This window comes from Scyliorhinus canicula, unplaced genomic scaffold (assembly GCF_902713615.1).
Source record: "Scyliorhinus canicula unplaced genomic scaffold, sScyCan1.1, whole genome shotgun sequence".
Lineage (NCBI taxonomy): Eukaryota > Metazoa > Chordata > Chondrichthyes > Carcharhiniformes > Scyliorhinidae > Scyliorhinus > Scyliorhinus canicula.
The window spans coordinates 68708-94534 of NW_024055829.1; the positions used below are offsets into that span (position 1 = coordinate 68708).

The following is a 25827-nucleotide window of genomic DNA, read 5'->3' on the forward strand; positions in this document are numbered from 1 at the left end:
TCTGACATTTCTTTACCCCTATTTTAAATCCTACTTCACTAAGTGTTTTAATAATTTTGGTCACTCTTTCAACATGTGTCCCCTGATCATCATCTCCAATTAACACATCATCAATATATACTAAAGCGAAGTCATCTTTAATCAGCTCCCTTACTATTTCCTGAAAGTGATTCGGGGAATTAACATACCCCTGTGGCAATTTACAGTATGCACAATGTTTAGTGTCAAAGGTAAAGGCTGTCTCTTCCCTGTTCTTTACTCAGAGAGTAGTAAGGTCGTGGAATGCCCTGCCTGCAATAGTAGTGGACTCGCCAACACTAAATGCATTCAAATGGTCATTGGATAGGCATATGGACGATAAGGGGATAGTGTAGAGGGCCTTTAGAAGGGTTTCACAGGACGGCTCAACATAGAGGGCCGAAGGGCCTGTACCACGCTGTAATGTTCTATGTTGTCTGGGTCTAATGGAACACTCCAGAAACCGTTGGCTAAATCTATAGTAGTTAAATAAGTTTTGCCTGCCACCTTTCCAACATAGTTTGTGAATTTCTTAAATACCGTTTATCCTTTTTTTGTGACCTTCGTTAATGCTTTGTAATCCATTACCATTCTAAATGTACCATCAGGTTTGCTAACTGTCTGAAGTGGGCTCTTCGTTGATGCATATGTGACTTCTTGAATGATTCCGTGCTGTTCCAAGTCTTTGATTATTATCTCCAGCTCGCATTTGGCATCTCGGGTCAAGGGGTATTGCTTTTACGGCCTGTGTCGGTTTCCCTGAATTGTGTGCTGGAATTGTGTGCTGATTACCCCTGTGTCATTCTTTCTTTTGCTAGTTTTACTTTCACTATTTCCTCCAGTTACCAGTCGGTTTTTATATCTTAATTTTTCTTTTTATGCATCTATTTTATTAATCTTTTCCTGCCATCAGATTCTCATTTCCTGATACTGCAAGTAATATTCCCAATCTAAGCTCCAGTCCCATATCTTTATTCCCTAAAGCTCCATCAGCTTGCAAAGCAGCGGGCACTAGGACCTGGTGGAGCTGTGCCATATCACTTCCATCGCCTCAGACTCATCTAGATCCCTTTGTTCCAGGACTATGCCGAGTTCAAACTAATCATTTACAAATCCCAATTCATACATTTTGATTTCGCTTTTTGTTTACTTCCTGAGAATTGTGTCCTAATTAACTCCCACAATGTTAATCATTATTACAGATTTTCTAAAGAACTTTCAAATACTAACCCCGTTTTAAATCTCACTTTAACTGCCGTATATTCGCTCCTCCTAATTGATGTGCAACTTCGTTTTGCTGAACACAACATTTTAATAACTAGGAATACCAGAGGAAGTTCACAAATTCTTATTAAACAGGCTCATTCAGTTGTTGGAGATCTCCGTTCAAACAAAAGGAATTCAAAGCATTATACTTCCATTCATCTCAACCAACCGAACAATAAAAGTTTGAATTTGCAGAGAACCCACAATATAATTTTAACAATCCTGAGAGCTCCACTTTCCGATATAGTTCTAAACTTCTGGTTCCCCCTAGTGGCCATTCATCTCCCAATTCGTTGTTTCACCCATATTCCCAAGAATAAATTTTTAATTTAGCCAATTCTAATTGTACGGAATTGAATTGTCTCAGAACATTCCATCAGCGGTCTTAACTGAATTGTCTCCGTGACATTCCCTCAACCTGCAATCAACCTTTAACTGAACTAACACTATGATATTACCCTCAGTTCTCATCAACCCTCAGTCGTACCTACATCGACTGAAATTAATTCTTCTAATCCGCCAGACTGACCTTTGATTTCATCGAGACGATCTTACCTGATCAAATGCGAGTGATTATACTGTAATCAGATTCGAGAGAGAGGAAAATCGACATGGTCATTTTCCAGCTACTCATATCGTGGGCCCATTTCCTCTTTCCCCGTCCGAGATCAGTCCAATTCTGATTTTGCAGATGAGAGGGGATTGTCTGGAGAAATCCCGGATTTCAGCACCAAATGATAATCTGATACTTTTGCTGTCAGTCTGATCTCAATAAAATTTGAGACGGATTTGCAGGTATCAATTATTGTTTATTTTAACTAGCTAGCTGGGGTAACTCACTCTATTGGGAGAGCAGGACACAACCAGTCTCCTGCCTCTTCAACAGCGAGTGAACAAAAAGGACAACACATTTCTGTACAGACACATTCAAGTTGCCTCAGATTTCACATACATACGACCAAATAAGGCAACAGTAATGAATGCAAAATTCCCACAGGCTATCCCTATACACTTCTTGACCTGGCCATATATCCTGATTGGCTCATTTCACATTCCTCAGCTCTGGGCTCACTTCACATTCTTCAGCCCTTGCGGGGGGAGGAGGGTGGGGGGGGGGGGGGGAGGGGGGGGGGAGGGGGGGGGGCTCCCTTTCACTCAGCATTCTCGTCCTAGCAATTACCCACCCTCCCCATCCAAGCCATGCTTTTCCCAGTTCCTTTGTTCCGGTTCCTATACCAGGGTATCCTCTACATTATCCCAACTAATCATCCCATTTTGTATCACATTCGTTTTTTCAATTCCTCAGGTACACTGACGATGCTGTTAGGGAGGGAGTTCTATGCTTTTGAACCAGGGACAGCAAAAATTCGGCGACATATTTCCAAGTCGGGTTAGTGAGTGATTTGGAGGGGAATTTCCAGTTGGTCATCTTCCCATGTGTCAGCTGCCTTTTCCTTCCTGAAGGAAATGGTCCTGGGTTTAGAAAGTGTTTCAAAGGAGATTTGCTGAGTTCCTGCAACGCATCTTGTGGATGGTACATTATTGCCTTTGTTCGTCGGTGGCAGACGGAATGAGTGTTTGCACATAGGGTGACAATCAGTCAGGCTGCTTTGGATGATGTCGAGCTTCTTGAATATTTTTGGAGCTGCACCAGTCAGGCAACTTGAAACTCCTGACTTGGGACTTGGGAATTACACTCCTGACTTGGGACTTGAAGATAGTGAACAGGCTTTGGGAGTCAGGAGTGAGTTACTCGCCGCAGGTTTCCAAGACCCTGACCAGATCATGTAGCATCAGCATTTATATGGCCAGTCTAGTACGTTTCTGGTTAATCATAGCCCCAGGGTATAGACAATTGGGGATTCCGTGACAACAATCGCACTGAATATCAAGGAGCAATGGTTAGATTCTATTTTGCTGGAGATGGTCATTGTTTTGCAATTCCGTGGCGAATATTACGAATTGTCACAATTCACATAGTTAAATAATTATATTTATAAATAAATAAATAATAATTACATCATTAATTCCCAACACAAATAGTTATATTCACCAAATATTTTCGGCATTTTCTTTTACAAAATGTAAATGCATTTAAGAGAGGTAGATTTGAGACCAGGAAGAGATCAGCCATGATGATTGAATGGGGGAGCAGGCTCAAAGGCTGACTTGCCTATTTCTGCTCCTAATTCCTAAATTCCTATGTTTAACATAATTTATTGAGATTAAATGTAATTGAATAGCATTGACCATTCTGTCACCAAGAAGTCACAGCTGCACCGGAATTCGATGTGAAATGGAATTAAACCACACTGAGGATAAAAAGCAGCTACCCAGCAGCCTCTGCGCTGCTTCACAAGCAATTGTCTCATCAGATCAGAGGTCGTAGAATTTACAATGCAGAAGGAGGCCATTTGGCTCATAGAGTCTCCACCGGCCCTTGGAAAGAGCACGTGACTTAACCTCACACCTCCACCCCATCCCCGTAACCCAGTATCAGGACATAACCTTTTGGACACTAAGGGGCAATTTAACATGGACAATCAAACTAACCTGCACATCTTCGGACTGGGGGAGGAAACCGGAGCACCCGGAAGAAACCCGCGCAGACACGGGGAGAACGTGCGGACTCCACACAGACAGTCACCAAATGCCGGAATTGAACCCAGCACCCTGGAGCTGTGGGGCAGCAGTGCTAACCCCTGTGTATGACTCATTCCATACGTAATCTCCAGACATATAACTGGAGTTTGAAATTATTTTTAAAGTGATGGTAGAAATTAAAGTACCTGTATCTAATGTGACGTTAATGAATCTTTAAATCCCAATTTGTTATTACACTGTTTTGGAAAGTAATTCAGCATTTACAGCTGTCCACTGAGTTTCACAGTATTTCTGTTTTCACATTAACGTGTTTTCAGTCTGGTGTCTTCACTAATTGGGTAGGGACACCTTGAGTGACTTGCATAGAATTTATGGTGCAGAAGGAGGCCATTCGGCCCATCGAGTCTGCACCGGCCCCTGGAAAAAGCACCCTACCCAAAGTTAACACCTCCACCCTATCCCCATAACCCAGTAACCCCACCCAACACTAAGGGCAATTTATCATGGCCAATCCACCTAACCTGCACATCTTTGGACTGTGGGAGGAAACCGGAGCACCCGGAGGAAACCCACACACACACGGGGAGGATGTGCAGACTCCGCACAGACAGTGACCCAAGCCGGAATCAAACCTGGGACCCTGGAGCTGTGAAGCGATTGTGCTATCCACAAAGCTACCGTGTTGCTTGTTGTACATGAAATGACGATATGCCCACAATATTACAACTATTCCTCCTCAATGTAATCATGTTCCCGCTTTGTCTTTGAGATGAAGATTCGCCATCAGCAGAGACGAATTACCAGCACCGCAGGAATATCTCTAGTTTCCTTAAGCGACGCCCAGCTGGTCAGTTCCCGATAGGCTGGGGTTAGAATTCACCCAGAAAAGCTTGAGCCACCGAATGTATTAGACTGACACAAATTATGAAGTACCAGCTTTAATTTGTGAAGTCGTCAAGTGCAAAATTGAGAATGTAGAACAACATCTTTCAGGACCATCTATCCACCCATCCATCAACCCCATTCACTAACTCCTTAATCAAAATATTCAGGGAACCAACCAACACCCATCCCGACATCAAAGCAGTACTCAGTTTATCTTTTCGGTGGATGGTGGGGAAGTGTTAATGTCATTGGACCAGTACTCCAAAGGCCCAGTCTAATTATCTGGGGACACGGGTGCAAATTCTACGATGGCCGGTGTTGGAATTTTTCAAATAATAAATCTGGAATACATATTAATGGTGACTATGAAATCCCCTCTGCTTCACCAATGAAGGAAATCTGACATCCCTCCCTGGTCTCACCTACCAGAGGCTCCAGTCAGACAGCAACATGTCTGACTCCAGTTCGTTCTGAGCTGGCCCAGCAAACCGCTCAGTTCAAGAGCAATTAGGGACAGGGATCACATGGTGGTCTTGTTAGTGAGTCTCAGATTCCATGAATGAATAAAGGGGAAAAATATGAATATACATATTTACCTATTACAAAATGTACCCTCTGTGATAATCTACTTGTATTCTGTCCATCATCACAATGGTTTGAGTTTCACCTGAGGAAGGAGCAGTGCTCCGTAAACTCGTGTTTGAAACAAACCTGTTGGACTTTAACCTGATGTTGTCAGACTTCTTACTGAGCTCACCCCAGTCCAAAGCCGGCATCTCCACATCACAATGGTGTGAGATGTGGGAGAGATCCTCCAGCTTCTGAGAGGGGTCAGAGAAGCTGGATAACTCTCCTTTCCTTCGAGATGGGAACAGTTCACATAGGTTCACAATTTAAAACATACAATGATCTCCAGTACTGTTGCTGGGTAGATTTGTTTATAAATAGTCCTCATTGACAATGTTAAGAGTTTGAAGTTGGCTTGCAGCCAAGCGGTCAGCACTGAGGAAACAGATCTTTGGAAACAAAAGCAGATGTTTCCTGTAAACAACATTGAACATTCGAGCCTCCCTGGCTGCAGGCGGCTGGATTGCTGCCAAATACTGTGTGGGGCAGATTAACCTGAATATGAATGGATAAAAAATAATTTATAAACATTCGGTGGTCAGTAAAAGGAGCTGCAGTAATTTGGATCTGAAGGATAACTTTGCTGATCGCCGCGTCCGTTCTGATTATTTAACTTCTCTGTCAAATGTTAATGTCAATTTTATGTTTTTCTGTGAACTCACTGTTTATTTATGAGGCAAGCGGGTTTCATTTACCGCTAATGTTCACAGAACTGTCTGAGGCTCGGGCAGTTTGAGATATGCCAGGAGAAATGAGGCCAGCATCGTATGAGGCCCTTCTTCTTGTCTCCAGAGCCACATTGTGCAGTGATAACCACCCAAACTCTAAACAGAATCACTTTGTTCATTCCCGCATTTAGTTACATAAATCAATAACAATTCTTCTGATAAGTCATACATTATTGCTGCAATGGGATAGAGATCCTGAGTGTTGCAAATCAGACTGACAGACGCTTTATGCACTGATAATGTATGTTAATCTGTTTCTGTTCCCCTTATATTGGAGTGCAGAAATTAAGGGATTTAATTTACAATGGAATTAGCTTTTATCAACAGATGCTCAAATGTAATTTCACCTTTAGGATGAGGAGAGACATTAAAATAAACCCATTGAGACAAACAAATATCCGATACAGACAAATGCATATTTTAATAATAGTCTATAGTAAATCTCCGGGTCCATTCTGTTGGGGGTGTGGAAGGTGGGACGTGGATCCAGGCGCCGCCTCCACCAGGGAATTAACAGGCGGCGCCTGGAAAGCCGCCCCCTTCTGCCGGGTATTTAAATGCCGCTCACTGGGACCCGAATCCAACAGTCCGGGAGCTGGTTTGTTCACTGAGTTCCTGACACAACCATTTCCCCCAAATGACCAGAAGGATGAGGTGGGCCATTTCTCTCAGTTTGTTGCTGACTTTCTTATCCCGTGAGTAGTTTTTATTGTCCAAGTCTCTCACTGTTACTGTCTCAGTGTTAGTCTCTCTCTGGAATGTTCCAGAGTCACCAATCATTTCACCAGCATTAATCCTCGGGCTTTTTGATATATTTTTACAGGTGTCCAGTCGCAGGTTGTGTTGATTCAGCCAGAGGCAGAGACCGGGCGTCCCGGAGGCTCCTTAAGCCTGGCCTGTAGAACCAGGGGATTCACTCTAGACTACGCCTGGATGAGCTGGATCAGAGACATTCCTGGACATGGGATGGAGTGGTTGGTGAGCTACTTCGATTCATCTGAAAATGATTACGCCTCAGGGATGCAGAGTCGATTCACAGCATCGAAAGACACTTCAAACAATATCTTCGCTTTGGCCACGAGGAACCTGAAGGTTGAAGACACCGCCATCTATTACTGTGTAATATACTACAGCAGTCGTGGGCAGCACAGCAGTTGCAGTCAATGCAAAAACCCCTCAGCACTAATTGACTGAAGTTGAATCAGTGTTCGCTTTCACTGTCAATCTTTATTTGAAGTACAGTATTATATATGTCCAGCACTGCTCAAATAAGAAGAATTAAGAAAATCAGAAAATTAAGTACCCATCACATGGTGATTCAATAATATTTTCATGCGTTACATTGAAATATACAACATGCGGGCCATGAATGAAGTGCGAACGGCATCCACAAGTGCAATCATAATCTCATGAAAATTCTTTGACGTTACTTCTCCGTTGGTTTTTGACTATTTATAACAATGGTGGACTTCTGTCGATTTTGTGCAGAGCTGGTTACTGTTTGACTCAATCCGGGGAATGTGACACCGTGACTCGATCGACTACTGGGGACAAGGCACCATGATGACGGTGATTGCAGGTAAGAACCATTCCATTATTTCGTAACTGTTTTCTCTGAGTCTTTGTTTTATATTTTTTTCTATTTTAACATAAATGCGAATGTGGTGGATTCTGTATTGAAATTTCCTTTTGAAACGTTTCCTGTGATTCTTCGGAAAAGGGTTGTAGAGCTGCTGTCACTTGACAAAAAGACACTGCTGAGCGATTCAGACCCTGGTTATTGTGGTTTGATGTTTATTTGCTGAGGATACTATGTGGCCGGGTTACTTTAAATACTGCCGTCTGTTCAAGCGTTTGGCGTTTTTTACGATATTTATTCTGGATGGCATATAATGGCTACAGGTTTTATCATCTACTGCCAAGGGTTTGAAATCTACAGTAACGAATTATGTTACTTTCTCTGTTAATTTATTGAACCTGTTCCACTTACTCATAATGCTGATACGATAATTCCATATTTCTGTTAACTTTAACTATTCATTCACTTGGTGATAAGTGGATTTGGTGCGTCCTAAATTGAGATTTTCATGTAACATTACGTTTGATTCTGCTGATTGTAGAATTGATGTAATATGGTTGAGTTCCTCAGTGATGTGATTTTGTGTTTTTCTGCTGGGAGATTTTGTGTTTGGGTGATCTTGAATTGTTAAAATTTGAGAAATAGCTTTGTTATTCTGCCTTGTTTAAACTCGGTGATACTGAGCGGTTACATCTTTTCTGGTTGAATACAAACAGCCTACGTGTTTGAAACTGCTTAAGGCAGGATTGTTGGCAGCAAGCAGGCACGTTTCAGAAAATAATAAAATCAACGTCTTTTAGTTCAATGTTTCTATTTTAACTGATATTCACAGATTCAACTAAATAATGGTTTGCAACCCTAAACATAACGTAATTCGTTCCCATATTAACAAAGTAATATTGCAAATGTTAGACGAAAAGTAATATAATTCAAACAATTCTAACTCCATTCGAACCAAATATTCTAATGTTAATATCATTAATCATTAGGGGATGGTTTAGCTCACTGGGCAAAAGAGCTGGCTTTGGAAGCAGGCCAAGGTAGGCCAGCAGCACGGTTCAATTCCCGTACCAGCCTCCCCAGACAGGCGCCGTAATGTGCCGACTAGGGGCTTTTCACAGTAGCTTCATTTGAAGCCCACTTGTGACAATAAGCGATTTTAGTTTTCATTTCTTCTGCTGTGCTCTGTACACAGTTAACATGACAGGAGAAGTTACTAGACTGGAAATATTTTGTGATTATTCCTGAAAGTGTTTCAACAACAACATGCTGATTACAGCAGTCCTCGGGTTCACAAGATCTATTGAATTGATTGTTTTTCCCCTGATTGCTTTTGCATTCACTTAAATGGCAGTTTTGCATTTCATTTTGGCAATATATGTATCCAGTTATTATATTCTTTCTGTGCAGCTGCAACAACATGATTCTTCACATCCATTTGTAGTTGGTTAGTGAGATAATTGTCATTAACCTAATCTTAACCAGTTTTCTGAGAGGTGGACGTTGCTGGCCGTGAAGGAATTGTTCATATGATATTATTTGAATTATAGGAATGTTCAAACTGCACAGGGCTACAGACTGACAAGTAAAAGCTTGAAATTCAAAGTGATTGATGTAATTACAAAAGGTGAATATTAGCTTTGCAATAAATATTAACATCCTGACGAGCAGAGCTGTGCTGTACACAGGATAGAATTATAGGAATTACATATGGCAGAATAGAAGAACAGGTTATTTCTGAGCTCACGCTTATTCTTGTTAAATATTAAATTGAAGTATAAAATCTCGACTCCATTTGCTCTTTAAGTTTCAGTGTCACATGTGACTTGAATGAACTGTTTCCATGTGTTTTACGCTGATTAATTAGGATCTCCTTCAATTGAGCAATACTTTTAGTAATTAAGTTACAGGGAATGTCTGAGTTATTAAATCTCGGAAGCACGTTTATTGATCACAAACTGTCAGCCCCTTTATTTATTTATATATAGTTTCGAGCTGGGACAGCACAAAATCTCGAGAGCCTTCCTTTAACAAACAGATGATGTTGTACCCCATCAACATTTAGTGCGATGTCAGCCCAGGTGAAAATGTTTACAATGTTGCTCTCACGAATTTATTTTGTAATTTACTCTCTGGGAATGGGTGCAATTAACGATTTACCAATGTGTTCGGAAACATGCATATTGACTGTGTTTTTAGATTAAAAGAGGGCCATTGAAGTGCAACTAAATAAAATATTAAAATTGATTAGATTTATGTAAAAGTAATATATATGACTCAATGTTTCTAATAATTTAAAGGTTATTGTTTAACATTGTTTAAAATGTAATTAAACCTGGATTATTTCAATAGGTTCCAGGCATAAACAGGTTTTGGATTATTGAACAATATTTTTAATTATAGTTATTATAGAGTTGACTTGAGTAGGGTGATCATTGCTCAGCACAACATCGAGGGCCGAAGGGCCTGTTCTGTGCTGTACTGTTCTATAGAGTACAAATCTGCTCATAAGAAAACAAAGTGACTATTAATGAGAACATATGATGCAACACAAATGCTAACTTTCAACATTAATGACCTACAGATTCGCAGTCAAAATATTCAAGGATTTAGAGAATATTTAATCATATCAAAATTTATTTAGAGAAAACTACAATGCTTTATGAGGCTGAGAGCAGCTCGAAAAGGTATTTTGCCTAGATTTTTATGATGATTATATTTAACTAAGTAATTAGATCAAATCAGGTATTCTGTTTTCAGTGTGAATGTTTTGTGGCTTGTTTAATTCTTACCGTGTCACGGAATCTATGTTACGCACATTAAACTACCCTCAATCTTTTATATTTGATGCCCAGTTTTCAAGTCACCGGACAGGGAGGAGAAATAGTTGAATGTCGAAAGGATTTTTGAAATGAGTATCAATTTAATTGCAAAGAGGTTTCTGAATTGCTCTTGCTGCACGTTAACCATTGATTTTTTTAACTGTCTCTGTGTGGAATGTGAAAGTTTGACTTGGATTTTCACTCGACGCCTCAGCAATGAGATCCCTAACCCATATTGCCAGAGGCAAAGAGAGAAGGAACGCCAGACAGAATGCAAAAGGAGATTTGTTGATTTTTAACCAATGATATATCTGTCTTGGGAATGTTCGACGAGGCAATGTAGAGGAAGAGTTACTCTTATTATATTCCATGCTTTAACAGTCCTTGTCCAATTGAATGGGGCAGTGGAGAGGAGGAAAAATCGCCTTTCTCTAATTATTAATCCTGTCATGCGATGTGAGAGTCACTGGAAAAGCGACAGTATGCTGACTCTGCGTATTGCCTCTTGAGAAAGTGTTGATTTCAAGCAGCCTTGAATTACTGCAATCCTTGTGTAGTGCCCACAGTGCTGTTAGGGGGAGGGGGGGGGGGGGGGGGGGGGGGGGGTTTCCATGATTTTGACCAGCGGTAATTAAGGAATGGCAATATTGTTTCAAGGCAGGATGGTGTGTGGCTAGGAAGGAACTTGCAAGTAGTGGGCCTTGTCTTTCTGGGTGGTAGAGGTCGTGGGTTTGGATGGTACGTTCGAAGGAGTTGGGCGAGATGCTGCCACTGTTTGCTTTTGGTGGAGGGAATGGATATTTAGAAGGTGAATAGGGACGAAAGGGATAATGCTGGAAAGTCTCAGCAAGTCTTCAGATTCCAGCATCCGCAGTAATTTGCTTTTATCTAGTGAATAGGGACTAATTTGGCAGGTCCGTTTGTCCTGGACAGTACCGAATACTTTGAGGTTTTTAAAAATCCAGTTTCATTCATTGAGACAAGTGGAAATGATTTAGTCACAGACCTGACTTGTGGATGGTGAAATGTCTTTGGACGATAGGGGTTCTATTGCTTGTCACGGGATCCCCAACCACCGGGTGGGTCTTGTAGCTACAGCATTTATATCCAAATTTGATTGAACCCTCCCCTGAGCATACTTTTTTTAAATAAAAATTGAGATTACCCAATTATTTTTTCCAATTAAGGGGCAATTTAGTGTGGCCAATCCACCTACCCTGCACATCTTTGGGTTGTGGGGGCAAAACCCACGCAGACATGGGGAGAATGTGCAAACTCCACACAGACAGTGACCCAGAGCCGGGATCGAACCTGGGACCTCAGCGCCGTGCTGCCCTCCCTGAGCATACTTGATGGAACGTATAAATGGTGTTTTGTTTTACATCAAACCAATGGTGTATCTCCACCCCTGCAGCAGGGGACAGGAGATTTGCGTGGAGGAGTGGGAGCTTACCCGGCATCCTAACCTGCCCTATGCCTGGCCTGGAAGTCTTTTCTCCACAGAAAAGCAAATTGAATCAGCATCGAACTAACTGGCTGAGAGTTCCTGGGCCAGACATATGGAAATACATTGTTCTACTGTTGGGGGAAATGATGCACAATAATTGATTTTAACAATATTTTTATAACATGCATCAATTTGAATGAAATAATTACGTTGAAACATTTTTGAGTGTCAGAAATCATTGAATGTGAGTGACCTAAACTTCAGCACAATTTCATAATAAACAGGAACAGAAAGTGAGAGTAACGCTCCAGAGAGCAGCCGTCTGCTCTGATCTGACAGGAGGCTGCAAGTTATTTTCACAATTTAAATGGACAATGACGAACTCCCGCTCAAAATACCAATCAGAATAAACTAATGTCTGAAAATATTGTAATGTTAAATTATTTTTTAAAAATTACCAGTCAGGAATAAGCAGGATTGAGATCCAATTGTCCAACTCGGTCACAACACAGAGCACAAAGTCAGTGGACTACATTTTTGTGAAAGATTTAAATATTTGCCCAACCCATGGCCCGCGGAGCTTATTGTGAAATGAAAATCGCTTATTGTCACGAGTAGGCTTCAATGAAGTTACTGTGAAAAGCCCCTAGTCGCCACATTCCGGCGCCTGTCCGGGGAGGCTGGTACGGAAATTGAACCATGCCGCTGGACTGCCTTGGTCTACTTTCAAAGCCAGCGATTTAGCCTGGTGAGCTAAACCAGCCCCTATTGTGCTCCCTGACTCACCCCACCCACTGTAAGAGTGGGTGAGAGTATATGTAGCGTTTGAGGATGAAGGATACTGAGAATATTGAGACTGGGGGTGGGCCAGACATACACTTACACACATCACAGACTCTGACCTAAAACACACACACACTCTCGCTTTTTCTCATACTCTCTCACACCCATCCACACACAAACAGAATCTTAAACACACTATCACACATGTACACGCTCTCGCACTCTCTCTCTCTGGCACACATACAAACAATGGCTCTCTCACATATCCACACAAAAACACTCTCTCGCACACACACTCTCTTGCACACAGACGCACTCTCTATCGTACACACATTGACAATTGCGCACACACATTATTTCTCTAACACACGCAGTCTCTCTCACAAAGACACTGCCGCTCTGTCACATACTCACTCACATATACACAGTCTGTCTCACACACATTCTCTGACACGTTGTCTGTCTCTCACGAACATTCACACAGTCTTTCTCGCTCTAATGACTCTCACACACACATTCTCACTCAGGCACACACTCTGATATGCGCCCTCTCACAATATTTCACTAGCACAAACGTATTATATCCCTCTCCTGTACACCAGCCCTTTTACACATACATTCTCTCACACTTTCTCTCACTCATAGCCACTCTGTCACACACACAAACACACTGACACACCCACTATCTCTCACACCAAGGCCAATCCACCAAACATTCATTTCTTTGGAATGTGGGAGGACACCAGATTACCCGGAGGGAACCCACAAAGACAGGGGAGAAAGTACAAATTCCACACAGACAGTCACCCAAGGCCGAAACTGAACACAGATCCCTGGGGCTTTGAGGAAGCAGTGCTAAGCGCCGTGCCACCGTGCTGCCCCAACTAGCGATTATAAATTATGTAGCTACAAGAACAGGTCAGAGGCTGGGAATCCTGCTGCGAAAAACTCACCTCACGCCTCCCCAAACCCTGTCCACCATCTGCAAAGCACACCTAATCAAGGCTCCTCGGACAGCATCTTCCTAATCTACGACTGCTACCATTGTTCCAGTTCTGAATGACATCAACATTAAAGCAGCTGCCCAGTGATCTACACTGCTGTCTGACATTACACAGCCGGTATTACTGAAAGTATTAAAGCAGCTGCCCAGTGATCTACACTGCTGTCTGACTGTACACAGCCGGTGTTACTGACAGTATTAAAGCAGCTGCCCAGTGATCTACACTGCTGTCTGACTGTACACAGCCGGTGTTACTGACAGTATTAAAGCAGCTGCCCAGTGATCTACACTGCTGTCTGACTGCACACAGCCGGTGTTACTGACAGTATTAAAGTAGCTATCCAGTGATCTACACTGCTGTCTGACTGTACACAGCCGGTGTTACTGACAGTATTAAAGTAGCTATCCAGTGATCTACACTGCTGTCTGACTGTACACAGCCGGTGTTACTGACAGTATTAAAGCAGCTACCCAGTGATCTACACTGCTGTCTGACTGTACACAGCCGGTGTTACTGAAAGTATTAAAGCAGCTGCCCAGTGATCTACACTGCTGTCTGACTGTACACAGCCGGTGTTACTGAAAGTATTAAAGCAGCTACCCAGTGATCTACACTGCTGTCTGACTGTACACAGCCGGTGTTACTGAAAGCTGATCAATGTGGAGAATCAGGACAGGATCGATGAAGAGGAAGAGGAGGAGGTGGGATGGTGGAGCCGATTGGAAGAGCCCCCAGCTCGGCTGTGGACAACAGGCAACAGAAAGCTGAGTCTGAGTGGAAAATTATCCTGAGAATCATAATTCACACGGGCATGGATTACCTGGCAATGATTATTCACTCTCCCCTCACTCACACACCCTTATCGCTCACATACCTACCTCACTCATTCACCGCACGCACCTACCTTCTCTCACCCACCCTCACTTGCTCACTCAGGCTCAGACACTCTCTCTCACACTCAACCACAAACCCTTAATCACCTATCCTTACTCACCCATTCTCATTTACTCACACTCAATCTCTCACTCACGCACACTCACCGAACCTCACTGACCCAGCCGCACTCGCTTAAACTCACTCACTCACCTTCACTTACCCTCATTCGCCCAACCTCACTCATCCATCCTCACTCTCAGCCTCTCTCACCCACCGTCACTCACCGACCCTCACTCAACCTCCCTCACCCGCACTCACTCATCTACCCACCCTCTTTCACACTCACTCAGTCATCCTCACCCATCCATTAACCTCCACGTACCTTCATTCACCCATCCTCGCTCACGCACCCTCACTCATCCTTACTCATTCAACGTCATTCACTCATCTTCCCTCATCCACCTTCACTCACCCTCAATGACGCTCACTCACTAACCCTTCCTCACCCTCATTCACCCACTCTCACTCATCCATCCAGCCTCACACCCTCATTCACCAGCCTCACTCACACTCTCTCACCTTTACTAACTAACCCATCCTCGCTCATTCACCCTCACTCACCCTCATTCATGCGTCCTCACTCACTCACCCTAAAACACTCACCATCCCTCATGCACTCCCACACACCATCGCCCATTAACGCTCACTCACTCCCATTGAGCCATACTCACTCACCCTCATTTAGCCACACTCACTCACACACCCTTATTCACGAATCCTCAGTTACCCATACTCACTCACGCTCACTCACCAATCCTCGCTCACCCACATATACGTATAGCTACCAAAGAGTCGTAAACATGTTCAAGCTAAAACACGGGACTAGTTGTGTGCCAAACACCATGAGCAGCAAGTAATAGACAGCGCAAAGTGATTCCACAACTAACACATCAGATTTAAGCCCTGTCATCCTGCCACATGCAGCCCTGAATTGTGCTGGACAATTAAATAACTCACAGGAGGATGAGGTTCCAGAAATATCCCCATCCTTAATTATGGAGGAGCTCAGCACATCTGTGCAAAAGACCAGACTGAAGTATTCACAACGATCTTGAGCCAGAAATGCCGAGTGGATGATCCATCTCCTTCTCTTCTGGCGGCCCCCAGAATCACAGATGTCAGTCTTCAGCCAATACAATTCAGTCCACGTGATAACAAGACATGGCTGAAGGCATTGGATACTGCAAAGGCTATGGGCCCTGGCAACATTCCGGCAACACTACTGAAGGCTTGTGGTATAGAATAATAATAATAATCCTTCTTGTCACAAGTAGGCTTACATTAACACTGCAATGAAGTTACTGCGAAAAGCCCCGAGTCACCACATTCCGGTGCCTGTTCGGAGGGAGAATTCAGAAAGTCCAAATTACCTAACCTGCTGGACCCCAAGCTGTTCCAGTACAGCGACAACACTGGCATCTACCGGCAATATGGAAAATTGCCCAGGTGTTGCCCTGTACACAAGAACCAGGACAAATCCAACCCACCAATTACTGCCCTATCAGACTACTCTCAATTATCAGAAAATTGATGTAAGCAGCCATCGAAAATGCTATCCAATGGCACTTACTCAGTAATAACCTGCTCACGGATGCTCAGTTTGGGCTCCACCAGGGTCACTCGGCCCCTGACCACATTACAGCCTTGGTTCAAACATGGACAAAAGCGCTGAATGCCAGAGGTGAGGTGAGAGTGTCTGCCCTTGACATCAAGGCAGCACTTGACCAAATATGGCATCAAGGAGCCCTAGAAAAACTGGAGTCAATGGGAAGCAGAGGGGAAACTGTGCGCTGGTTGGAGTCATGGCCTGCACAAAGGAAGATGGTTGCGGTAGTTGGAGGTCAATCATCTCAACTCCAGTAGTTCTTCAGGGTAGTGTCCGAGGACCAAACTATCCCCAGCTTCTTCATTTATGACCTCCCATCCAATATAAGGTCAGAAGTGGGGGTGTTCGCAGATGACTGCACAATGTTCAGCACCATTCACGTCTCCTCCGGTAATGAAGAAGTCCATGTCCAAACGCAGTAAAACGTGGAAAATTTCCAAGCGTAGACTGAAACGTCACAAGTTACAGTCGTGCAACACAAGTGTCAGGCAGTGGCCATCTCTTACAAGAGAGGATCTAACCATCGCTTCTTGACATTCAACGTCATTACCTACGGTGCAGTCCCCACAATCAACATTCTGGGAGTTACCATTGATCAGAAACTGAAGAGGATAAGCCACATTAATACTGTGGCTACCAGAACAAATCAAAAGCTAGAAATCCTACGGCGGGTAACTCACCTCCTGACCCCCCCCAAAAGCCTGGGTCCGCCATCTACAAGGCACAAAGCAGGAGTGTAATGTAATACTCTCCACTTGCCCAGTTGAATGCAGCTCCAACAACATTCAAGCAGCTCTACAACATCCAGGACAAAGCATCCAGTTCAATTGCTTCCCGTTCCACAAATATTCAATCCCTCCACCACCGACGAACAGTGGCAGCCGTGTGTACCATCTACAAGATGCACTGCAGTAACTCACCAAGGTTCCTTAGACAGCACCTTCCAAACCCACGACCACTACCATCTAGAAGGACAAGAGCAGCAGATACCTGTAAACCCCACCACCTGGAGGTTCCCCTCCAAGTCTCTCACCACCCTGACTTGAAAATATATCATTGTTCCTTTCCTATTGCTGGGTCAAAACCCTGGAAGTCCCTCCCTAAAAGCTCTGTCGCCGTACGTACACCTCAGGGACTGCAGTGGTTCAAGAAGGCAACTCAGCACCACCTTCTGAAGGGCAACTAGGGATGGGCAACAAATGCTGGCCTAACTAGCGACGCTCATAGCCCGTAAATTAATCAAAAATCACTCATTTACCCTCACTCAGACACCCTCACTCAGACAACCTCACTCACACACCCTCACAGACGCTCACGCGCTCACCCTCATTCACTCACACATACTCATCAACTATCAAATACTCACCATCACACAATCTCACTCAGTCAACCTCCCTCGCTTCCACATATCACACCTTCACTAACTCACACACTCACTCAATCACAATTACGTGCCGTCACTCACTCATCTACCCATAGTCACTCGCCTGACTCACTCATCTACAATCACATGTCCTCACTCATCCGCCCTCACTCACAGATCCTCATTCTCTAGCACTAATCACACACCTTCACGTACTCACCCTCCCTCACTCAACCTCATTCATCCACCCTTACCTCTTAATTCTTACTCAGCAACCCTCACTTACGAACTCTCACTGAACCACCCTGCCTGATTCAGTCAGTCACCTACACTCACCAATTCTCACCCACTAACCTCACCCACGCACAGTCACCTTCCATCTCTCACTCATCTAACCTAACTAACACATCTTCACTCTCCCACCCTCACTAACTCACCTTAACTCATTTAGGCTGATCAGTGTCACACTAACCACTGTGCTACTCACACAGCACGGTAGCACAGTGGTTAGCACTGTTGCTTCACAGCGCCAGGGTCCGAGGTTCGATTCCCGGCTTGGGTCACTACCTGTGCGAAGTCTGCACGTTCTCCCCGTGGGTTTCCTCCGGGTGCTCCGGTAGGCGAGTTGGACAGTCTGAATTCTCCCTCAGTGTACCCGAACAGGTGTCAGAATGCGACGACTACGGGATTTTCAAAGTAAGCTCATTGCAGTGTTAATGTAAGCTTACTTGTGACACCAATAAAGATTACTATTATTATAAGCTCACTCACCCAGGCTCATTGACTCACTCTCACTCATTCTCTAACCCTCACTGACCGACCCTCAGTCAACCACCCTCACTAACCTACCCTCACTCGCCCAAACAAATTCACTCCCACTCACTCACCCTCCTTCCCACATGCTCACTGAGTCCCCCTCACACATTCAGCTGCATTCATTCACTCAAACTCCCTCCATCATCATCTCTCACTCTCTCAATCTCGCTCGTCCACCCACACTTACTCATTCCCACGCACCTTAATCATTAAAGTACACTTACTCATCCTCACACACCTTATTCTTTCACCCACTCTCACTCATCCTCACACACCTTATTCATTCACCTACCCTTACTCGTCCTCACACACCTTATTCATTCACCCACTCTCACTCATCCTCACACACCTTATTCATTCACCCACCCTTACTCGTCCTCGCACACATTATTCATTCAGACACTCTCACTCATCCTCACACACCTTATTCTTTCACCCACTCTCACTCATCCTCGCACACCTTATTCATTCACCTACCCTTACTCGCACACTCATCTAACCTTACTCACACAGCCTCAGCAACTCACTTACAATCAGTCACTCGCCCTCTCTATCCACTGTCATTAGCTCACCTCCACTTACTCACTCACCCACTCTCCAGTCCCTCACTCACTTACCCTTACACGCACTCTTCGTAACTCACTCTCACTCACCTCAGTAACCCGCCAAGTAACTCAACTCACTCAATCACCAACTCTAATCCGTTCACCCTCGCTCATTCACTCTCACTCACCGACCCTCTATCATCATTCCTCACTCCTTCACACTCATTCACCCTCATTCAACAAGCCTTTATGACCCACCCTCACTCATCCGCACATCCCACCCGGACAGGGGGAAGTACCAGGCGCCGAGGTAAAGTGAAAATAAGCAGGACAATTGCACATCACCTGAGAAAAGTGCAGAGAGGCTGAGGAAAGTGCAGAGAGCCTGAAAAATGGCAGAGTTGGGGAGCAATGCAGAGGACCGGTGGCAAATGCAGGAAAGGAGGAAAAGTGAATAGATTCAGACGATGCTACAAGACGTCTTGGCGAAACTGGTGGCAGCTGGAAAGCGCAGTGAGCTGGTTATCGGGAGAAGGCAGAATGTCGAAATAACACTACAATCAGCTGAGCCACGATCTTAATAAATTGCGGAGGAGGCTCGTGGGACCCAGTGGACGATTCCTGCTACTGTATTGAAGTACACGAAACCAGGATTACAGATTACAGAATATCTTGAACACTACGCAAATTTGGGGTTTCATGTTCATTACGTAAATATTCATTCGAGGGATTTTTGAAGCCAAGTCACTATTCGCTGTGAGATGAATGGTAGTGAGAGGAGAGGAGGTGGCATCGGTCAGTTTGAACATGAGCAATTTGTAAAACTGCAAGATATAAATGAAGAGAACCTTCTTTATCACTAAGTGCTGTTGTTTCAGAAATAAATTGTGGCACAAATAATGCAGTAAATTGCCTGCTCTTCTCTATTAATCCAACGAATGGTGCGTCATTCAAGTGAAATTGCATTTTATTTGTTGTGAAGTGATAGAGACGGAAAAATAGATGTGAGTTTCTAAAGAGAGAACAAACAGGTGGTGATTCCAAAATTATGGAACTAATAGAAGCTTAAATCTGGCTGTGGGATTTAATTAGAATATTTTAGGATAATTTAATTTTCCCGGTCAAATTTTGAAATGTTTGGTTACTGAAAAATCACAAATAACAGAGTCTAACTTGTTGAATGGGCCATTCTCTCCCAGCAACACCGTCTCCGCCCACTCTCTACAGCCTGGTCTCCTCCTGTCAGCAACACAACACCAATGGCTCCATGACCTACGGCTGTTTGGCGATGGACTACTCCCCAGAAATCACCAGCCTTACCTGGAAGAAAGATGGGCAGCTGATCACCAACGGAGTTCAGAAATACCCGTCAGTGAGAAACAAGAAGGGAACCTACACCCTGAGCAGCCAGTTAACCATCACCGAGTCAGAGGGGGGATGCAGCAAAATCAGCTGTGAGGTTCGACACAGCGGCTCAGACAAGAGCATGGAAATGACATGTAAGTGTTGTAGAAACTGTGACAATAGAACAGTTATGATTCCCTTGTATAGGGTCTTGGTTAGAACACACTAATACTAATCTGCATTGTCTTGATCCCGCGAAATTCCAGGTTAGTGTCTACTGACCGCTAAATAGCTTTTTAAGTATGAGGTTGTTTGATTTATTCTCAATTTCGTCTGTAAGAAATGTCTAACTTGTGTTTCTTGAAGGCCCTCCACCTGTCAACACTCCAAATGTTCTCCTCACCGTGAGTTTCCGTGACAAAATCATAAGACAGAAATTTGCAACCATCGTCTGTTCAATCATCCATTTCCGTCCAAAGTCGATGACGGTGAAGTGGCTGAAGAATGGACAACCCATGGGTTCAGGAATTGTCACCTCTCCCGCCTGTGAAGTGAACGGGAACTTCTCGGTGAGCAGTCGGCTGACCGTCTCCGCTGGGGAATGGTTCAGCAAAGCGGTCTATACCTGCCAGGTCACTCATCGAGAGGTCACCCAAAATCACAACATCATCGCATCTGGTAAGAGACACAAACAGGAAACAATAAATCATCCTGAACTCTGATGTAGATCAATATCAGGAATTTGTTGAAGTTAGTAAAAAGCACAGAACAACTTCTAATATACTGCCATGTAGTTTGTGTTTCATTCTGATGTAAGAGCTGCATTAGGATTGCTCAACATTCAGGATGTTATAAGAAGAGCAAAGAATATTTCCTCTACTTTTAAGCCATTTAGTGAGTGAGGTGGACTTGATGTCAGCATTATCCTGAGACAGCTGATTATATTTGAGAGGCAGTGGGTGTCTGGAACCCTTTACTGATAACAACTCCGGGTAAAGTGTTGGAAAGTTCATCCAACCTATTTTTAAATCAGCCTTCGGCATTAGGTTTCTGAGATCAGGACTGGAATATTTGTATTGGGAATGCTGCAATACTGATTCGTTAGAATGATATCGTGGCTGACTGTATTTCACAATGAGAATAGTTTTCACAAATCAAACTGGTTTGCCATTGTGTATAGACGATTAAGAGCGATCGTTTGAGATTGATATTTCTAAGTTGATTTATTCCCATTTAGAGAGTGAAGGCTGAATCCTGCTGTCCTGATTCTGAAGCTGAAACTTGGGTTGATTTCCACTTTTTTCATTCACAGATCTTTCCCCTTGCACTGATGCCTCAGTAACAATACTGCCACCGCCAATAGAACAGGTCTTACTGGAGGCGACTGTAACCTTAACCTGCGTCATTTCGAATGCTCCCTATGGAGTCAACGTGTCCTGGAGTGAAGCGAAGAAGCCGCTGAAATCAGAGATTGCCGACCAGCCTGGGGCAGATACTGAGAGCGTGGTCAGCAAATTAAACATCTCGACACAAGCCTGGCTGAGTGGGGCTGTGTTTGACTGTGTGGCGAGCCATCAGGACCTGCCAACTCCTTTAAGAAATTCCATGCGTAAGAAAATAGGTGAGTGGAGAGATTGGAGCAATAAGTGAGCCATTGTGTCCATTCCAAGTGACAGCGCAACGGTGAATATTTAATATTCAGTGTATTTCTGGTCTATTCGGATTTCCACTAACTAAATATTCTTGGCCTCTAGACCTTATGGGGGGAATTGATATGCAGATGAATGAACAGTGAATTGAAGGCGGTGATATTGGGTTTTGATAGAGAAAGACCATCGACTAGAAGACGTAAGAGCAGACTGAGGCCATTGGGCCCATCGAGGCTGCCCGGCTTTCAGTGAGAGCATGACTGATCTGATATAATCCTCAATTCTACTTTCTCGCCTTAATTCATCCCTTAATTTATTTACTCATTAGAAATCTGTACATCTCAGCTTTAAACATACTTTACGACCCAATTCCCACATCTTATCTCTGTTAAAGATTTCCTCAGGTTCACTATCCTCTGCGAGAAGAAATTCCTCCTCTTATTTGTCTTAACTGGGCGACCCCTTACTTTGAGATTGTACCCTCTGGTTCTAGACTCTGCCACAAGGAAAGCAACCACTCAGTATCTACCCTGTCAAACCTGCTGAGGATCTTTTATGTCTGATTAGGTTCCCTGAATTATTATAATCCCCAGTGAGTGCACGCCCAATCTACTCAACCCCTCCTCATAATAAAATCCCTCCATACCCGGGCTCAACATCATGAAGATTCTCTGAACTGCTTCCCAAATCAGTATGCCTTCATTAGATAAGGGCACCAAAACTGTTCAAAGTAAATCAGGTGTGGTCTAACTAGTGTACTGTTAATTTTAGCAAAACGTTCCTATTTTTATATTCCTTTCCTTTAAAATAAAGGTCAACATTCAATTTGACTTCCCTATTACCTTCAGAACTTGCATGCTAGATCTTTGTGATTTATGTGTGAGGTCCCCCCCAAATCTATTTGTGCTGCAGTTCTCTGCAGTCTTTCTCCATCTAAATAAAATTGAACTATTTTGTTCCTCCTATGAAACTGTTCAGTCTCACATTTTCCGACGTTATATTCCATCCGCCAAGTCACTTAACCTGTCTCTGTCCCTTTGTAGATTATCTGTGTTATCCTCACCACTTGCCTTCCTACCAATTTGTGTCATCCGCAAACTTGGCAATAATAGTCACTTATCAAACGCTGTTTTGGAATTCATGCATATCAAATCTACTGTTTCCCATTTCTCTTGCCTGCTCCTCACCACCTCAAAAAATATAATAAATTTGTCAGGCTATTACATCCGTTCTAATGGACTCTAATGGTTTCCCACTGACAGATGTTAAGGTCACTGGTCTATAGTTAGCTGTTTTCTTCACCCTCCTTTTTGAATAAGATTGGCAGTGTTACAATCCTGTGGGAGTAAGGTGCGGGGGGAGGGGAGCCAGGTGTGGAGCTTCTACACCAGCACAGGACAGTTGGGCTGAATGGCCTGTTTCCCTGCTGTTTGCTTTGTGCAACTTTCCAGTCCCAAAGCCGTACATTTTCAGGAAACATTATTGTGTCCACCTCTGCTCCGAGCTGGGAAACCGGACAGATCCCAAAGTGGAAAATGGAAACCTTCAAAATCCAACACAAAACACATTTCTCCCACATCTAACCGGCGGTTCAATTGTCTCCGGAATTCCCCATTTTATTGATATTTGTTGTACATTTTCTGCAGATCCCAATCCGCGGGAACCGTCCGTCTCTGTCCTCCTGCCCTCGGCTGAAGACGTCTCCGCTCAGAGATTCGTCTCCCTCAGCTGCTAGTGAGAGGTTTCTCCCCCCCGAGAGATCTTCGTCAAGTGGACCGTCAATGACAAGCCGGTGAATCCCGGGAACTACAAGAACACCGAGGTGATGGCGGAGAACGGCAATAGCTCCTTCTTCATGTACAGCCTGTTATCCATTGCAGCGGAGGAGTGGGCCAGCGGCGCTTCTTACTCCTGTGTGGTGGGACATGAAGCCATCCCTTGAAGATCATCAACAGAACGGTTGATAAATCCAGCGGTAACCGAGTTTTGTGAACATTTCCCTCGCTCTGATGGACACCGTTTAATTCATGTCAATGAGAATCTATCACATTTTTAAACATCAATAAATAATAATAAAGGTTTTTTTCCCCCCTACAATTGTGATTTAAATACACAACCGCTTAATTAATGGTGCTTCCGGTTTGCTGATGTTAGATTTGTTTAATGAGACCCGGATTTTCTACAGGTCTCTGACCAACGAGTTGTAAAACCCGCACTCGCAGATACACCTGTGTTAGAGTCTAATTTAAACTCAGTCATTCCAGGATTCAGCATAATATCGTCTTCGACTTTCCTCCCGCTGAGGAGAAATCGGATCATTCCCATTTCAGACGAACAGACTCATGGCATTGAGATCTCAGTGTTCCTAATTCTCAGATTGTCCATCCCTTTAAGATTGATGTCAGTTGCTGCATCACACCCACTGGGACCTGAATTGACGGTTTCACACAAACATGGACCAACAATCCCCCGTCAAAGGGACGGGAAAGCGAAATCGTTTTTTTTTGTTTCAGTTCCCAATCATTTTTCTTCCAATTGAGGGGCAATTTAGCGTGGCCAATCCGCCTACCCTGAACATCTTTGGGTGTTGGGGTGATACGCACGCAGATACGGGGAGAATGTGCAAACCCCACCGGACAGTGATCTGGGGCCGCGATCGATCCGAGTTCCACTGCGCCGCGAGGCAGGCGGTGCTAACCACAATGCCACTGTAGCGCCCACTGGAAAGCGAAATAGTTACCCACTGTACCCCACTACCACAACAAAGAGAGGAGGGACATTACTTAACCCACTGGACTGCCACTTGCGCCAAAAAGAGATGAAGGCATTAGTTAACCACTGTACCCCCACTCCCAAAAGAGGGGGTGGGGAGATATTAACCCACTTTATCCTGTCTCCCCCACAAGAGCGATTACCTCTTTCACCTCCACGCTCCCCGACCACCAAACGAGGAGTAAGGTCACCACTGTGTCTCCACGTGCACAACAGGGGAACCCAAGGGAATTTGCGTTAGCTGACCAGAGAGAAGAAGAAATAACTCCTACTCCTCACATTCCACAAGCATGGAGTTTGGGAGTGGACGGATATCTACTCTATGGACTGACATTGCAAGACGGCTTGCAGATTACGGCTGAAGGTTTTAAAAGCCGATCATGTTTAAGATATTCTTAAGATATCAATTGTGCAACATAATTTGAACTTTTTAGCACTCTTTTTCCCTCTTATCCGTTATGTCAAGGATGATTCCCCATCATCCAAAATGGTGATTGGGTTGTCCTGGGTTTCCACGGTTCTCTCCTGAAGCACCTCAATGTATTTTTGCATTAGGTCACCTTGCACAAAACAGATGCACAGTCCAACATATTCTACATTGGCAGGCACAATACCCAGAACTGGCAAAGCTACAGGGAGCTGATACAAATTCACAGACACACAGATAAACAGACACAAACACTACGCATACATGCACACGTACATACACCCACAGACATACACTCGCGCGCACACACAAATACACACACACATCGAACCCCATGCGTTAGCATAAACCCTGGCACATCGAAACACGAAAAACAGACGCAAACATTTTTTTTTATAAATGTTTTTTATTGAGTTTTCATGTTTTTATATATGACAAGTTACAAATTATTAGAGAGATAAAAAGAAAAACACAAAAATTTAACATGTATATTTTACAGGTAAGCATCTTTATAACAACAATTGTGGCCGCCCCCCTTTAGCCAGCACACATATTTTACATTCCCCAATATGGCCGAGGCAATGTTTATAGGCATTTATTATAGTT

At 43.8% G+C, this 25827-nt stretch overlaps 2 gene segments (V, D, J or C); both read left to right on the top strand.

Annotated features, from left to right (window-relative positions):
- Positions 1–6765: 6765 nt before the first annotated feature.
- Positions 6766–7359, top strand: LOC119961169. The segment is given in 2 exon segments: positions 6766–6823; positions 6952–7359. Coding segments are annotated over 2 exon segments (429 nt in total).
- Positions 7360–7596: 237 nt separating this feature from the next.
- LOC119961168 lies at positions 7597–23901 on the top strand. The segment is given in 5 exon segments: positions 7597–7707; positions 20229–20528; positions 20740–21051; positions 21686–21994; positions 23669–23901. Coding segments are annotated over 5 exon segments (1029 nt in total).
- The last annotated feature ends 1926 nt before the right edge of the window (positions 23902–25827 follow it).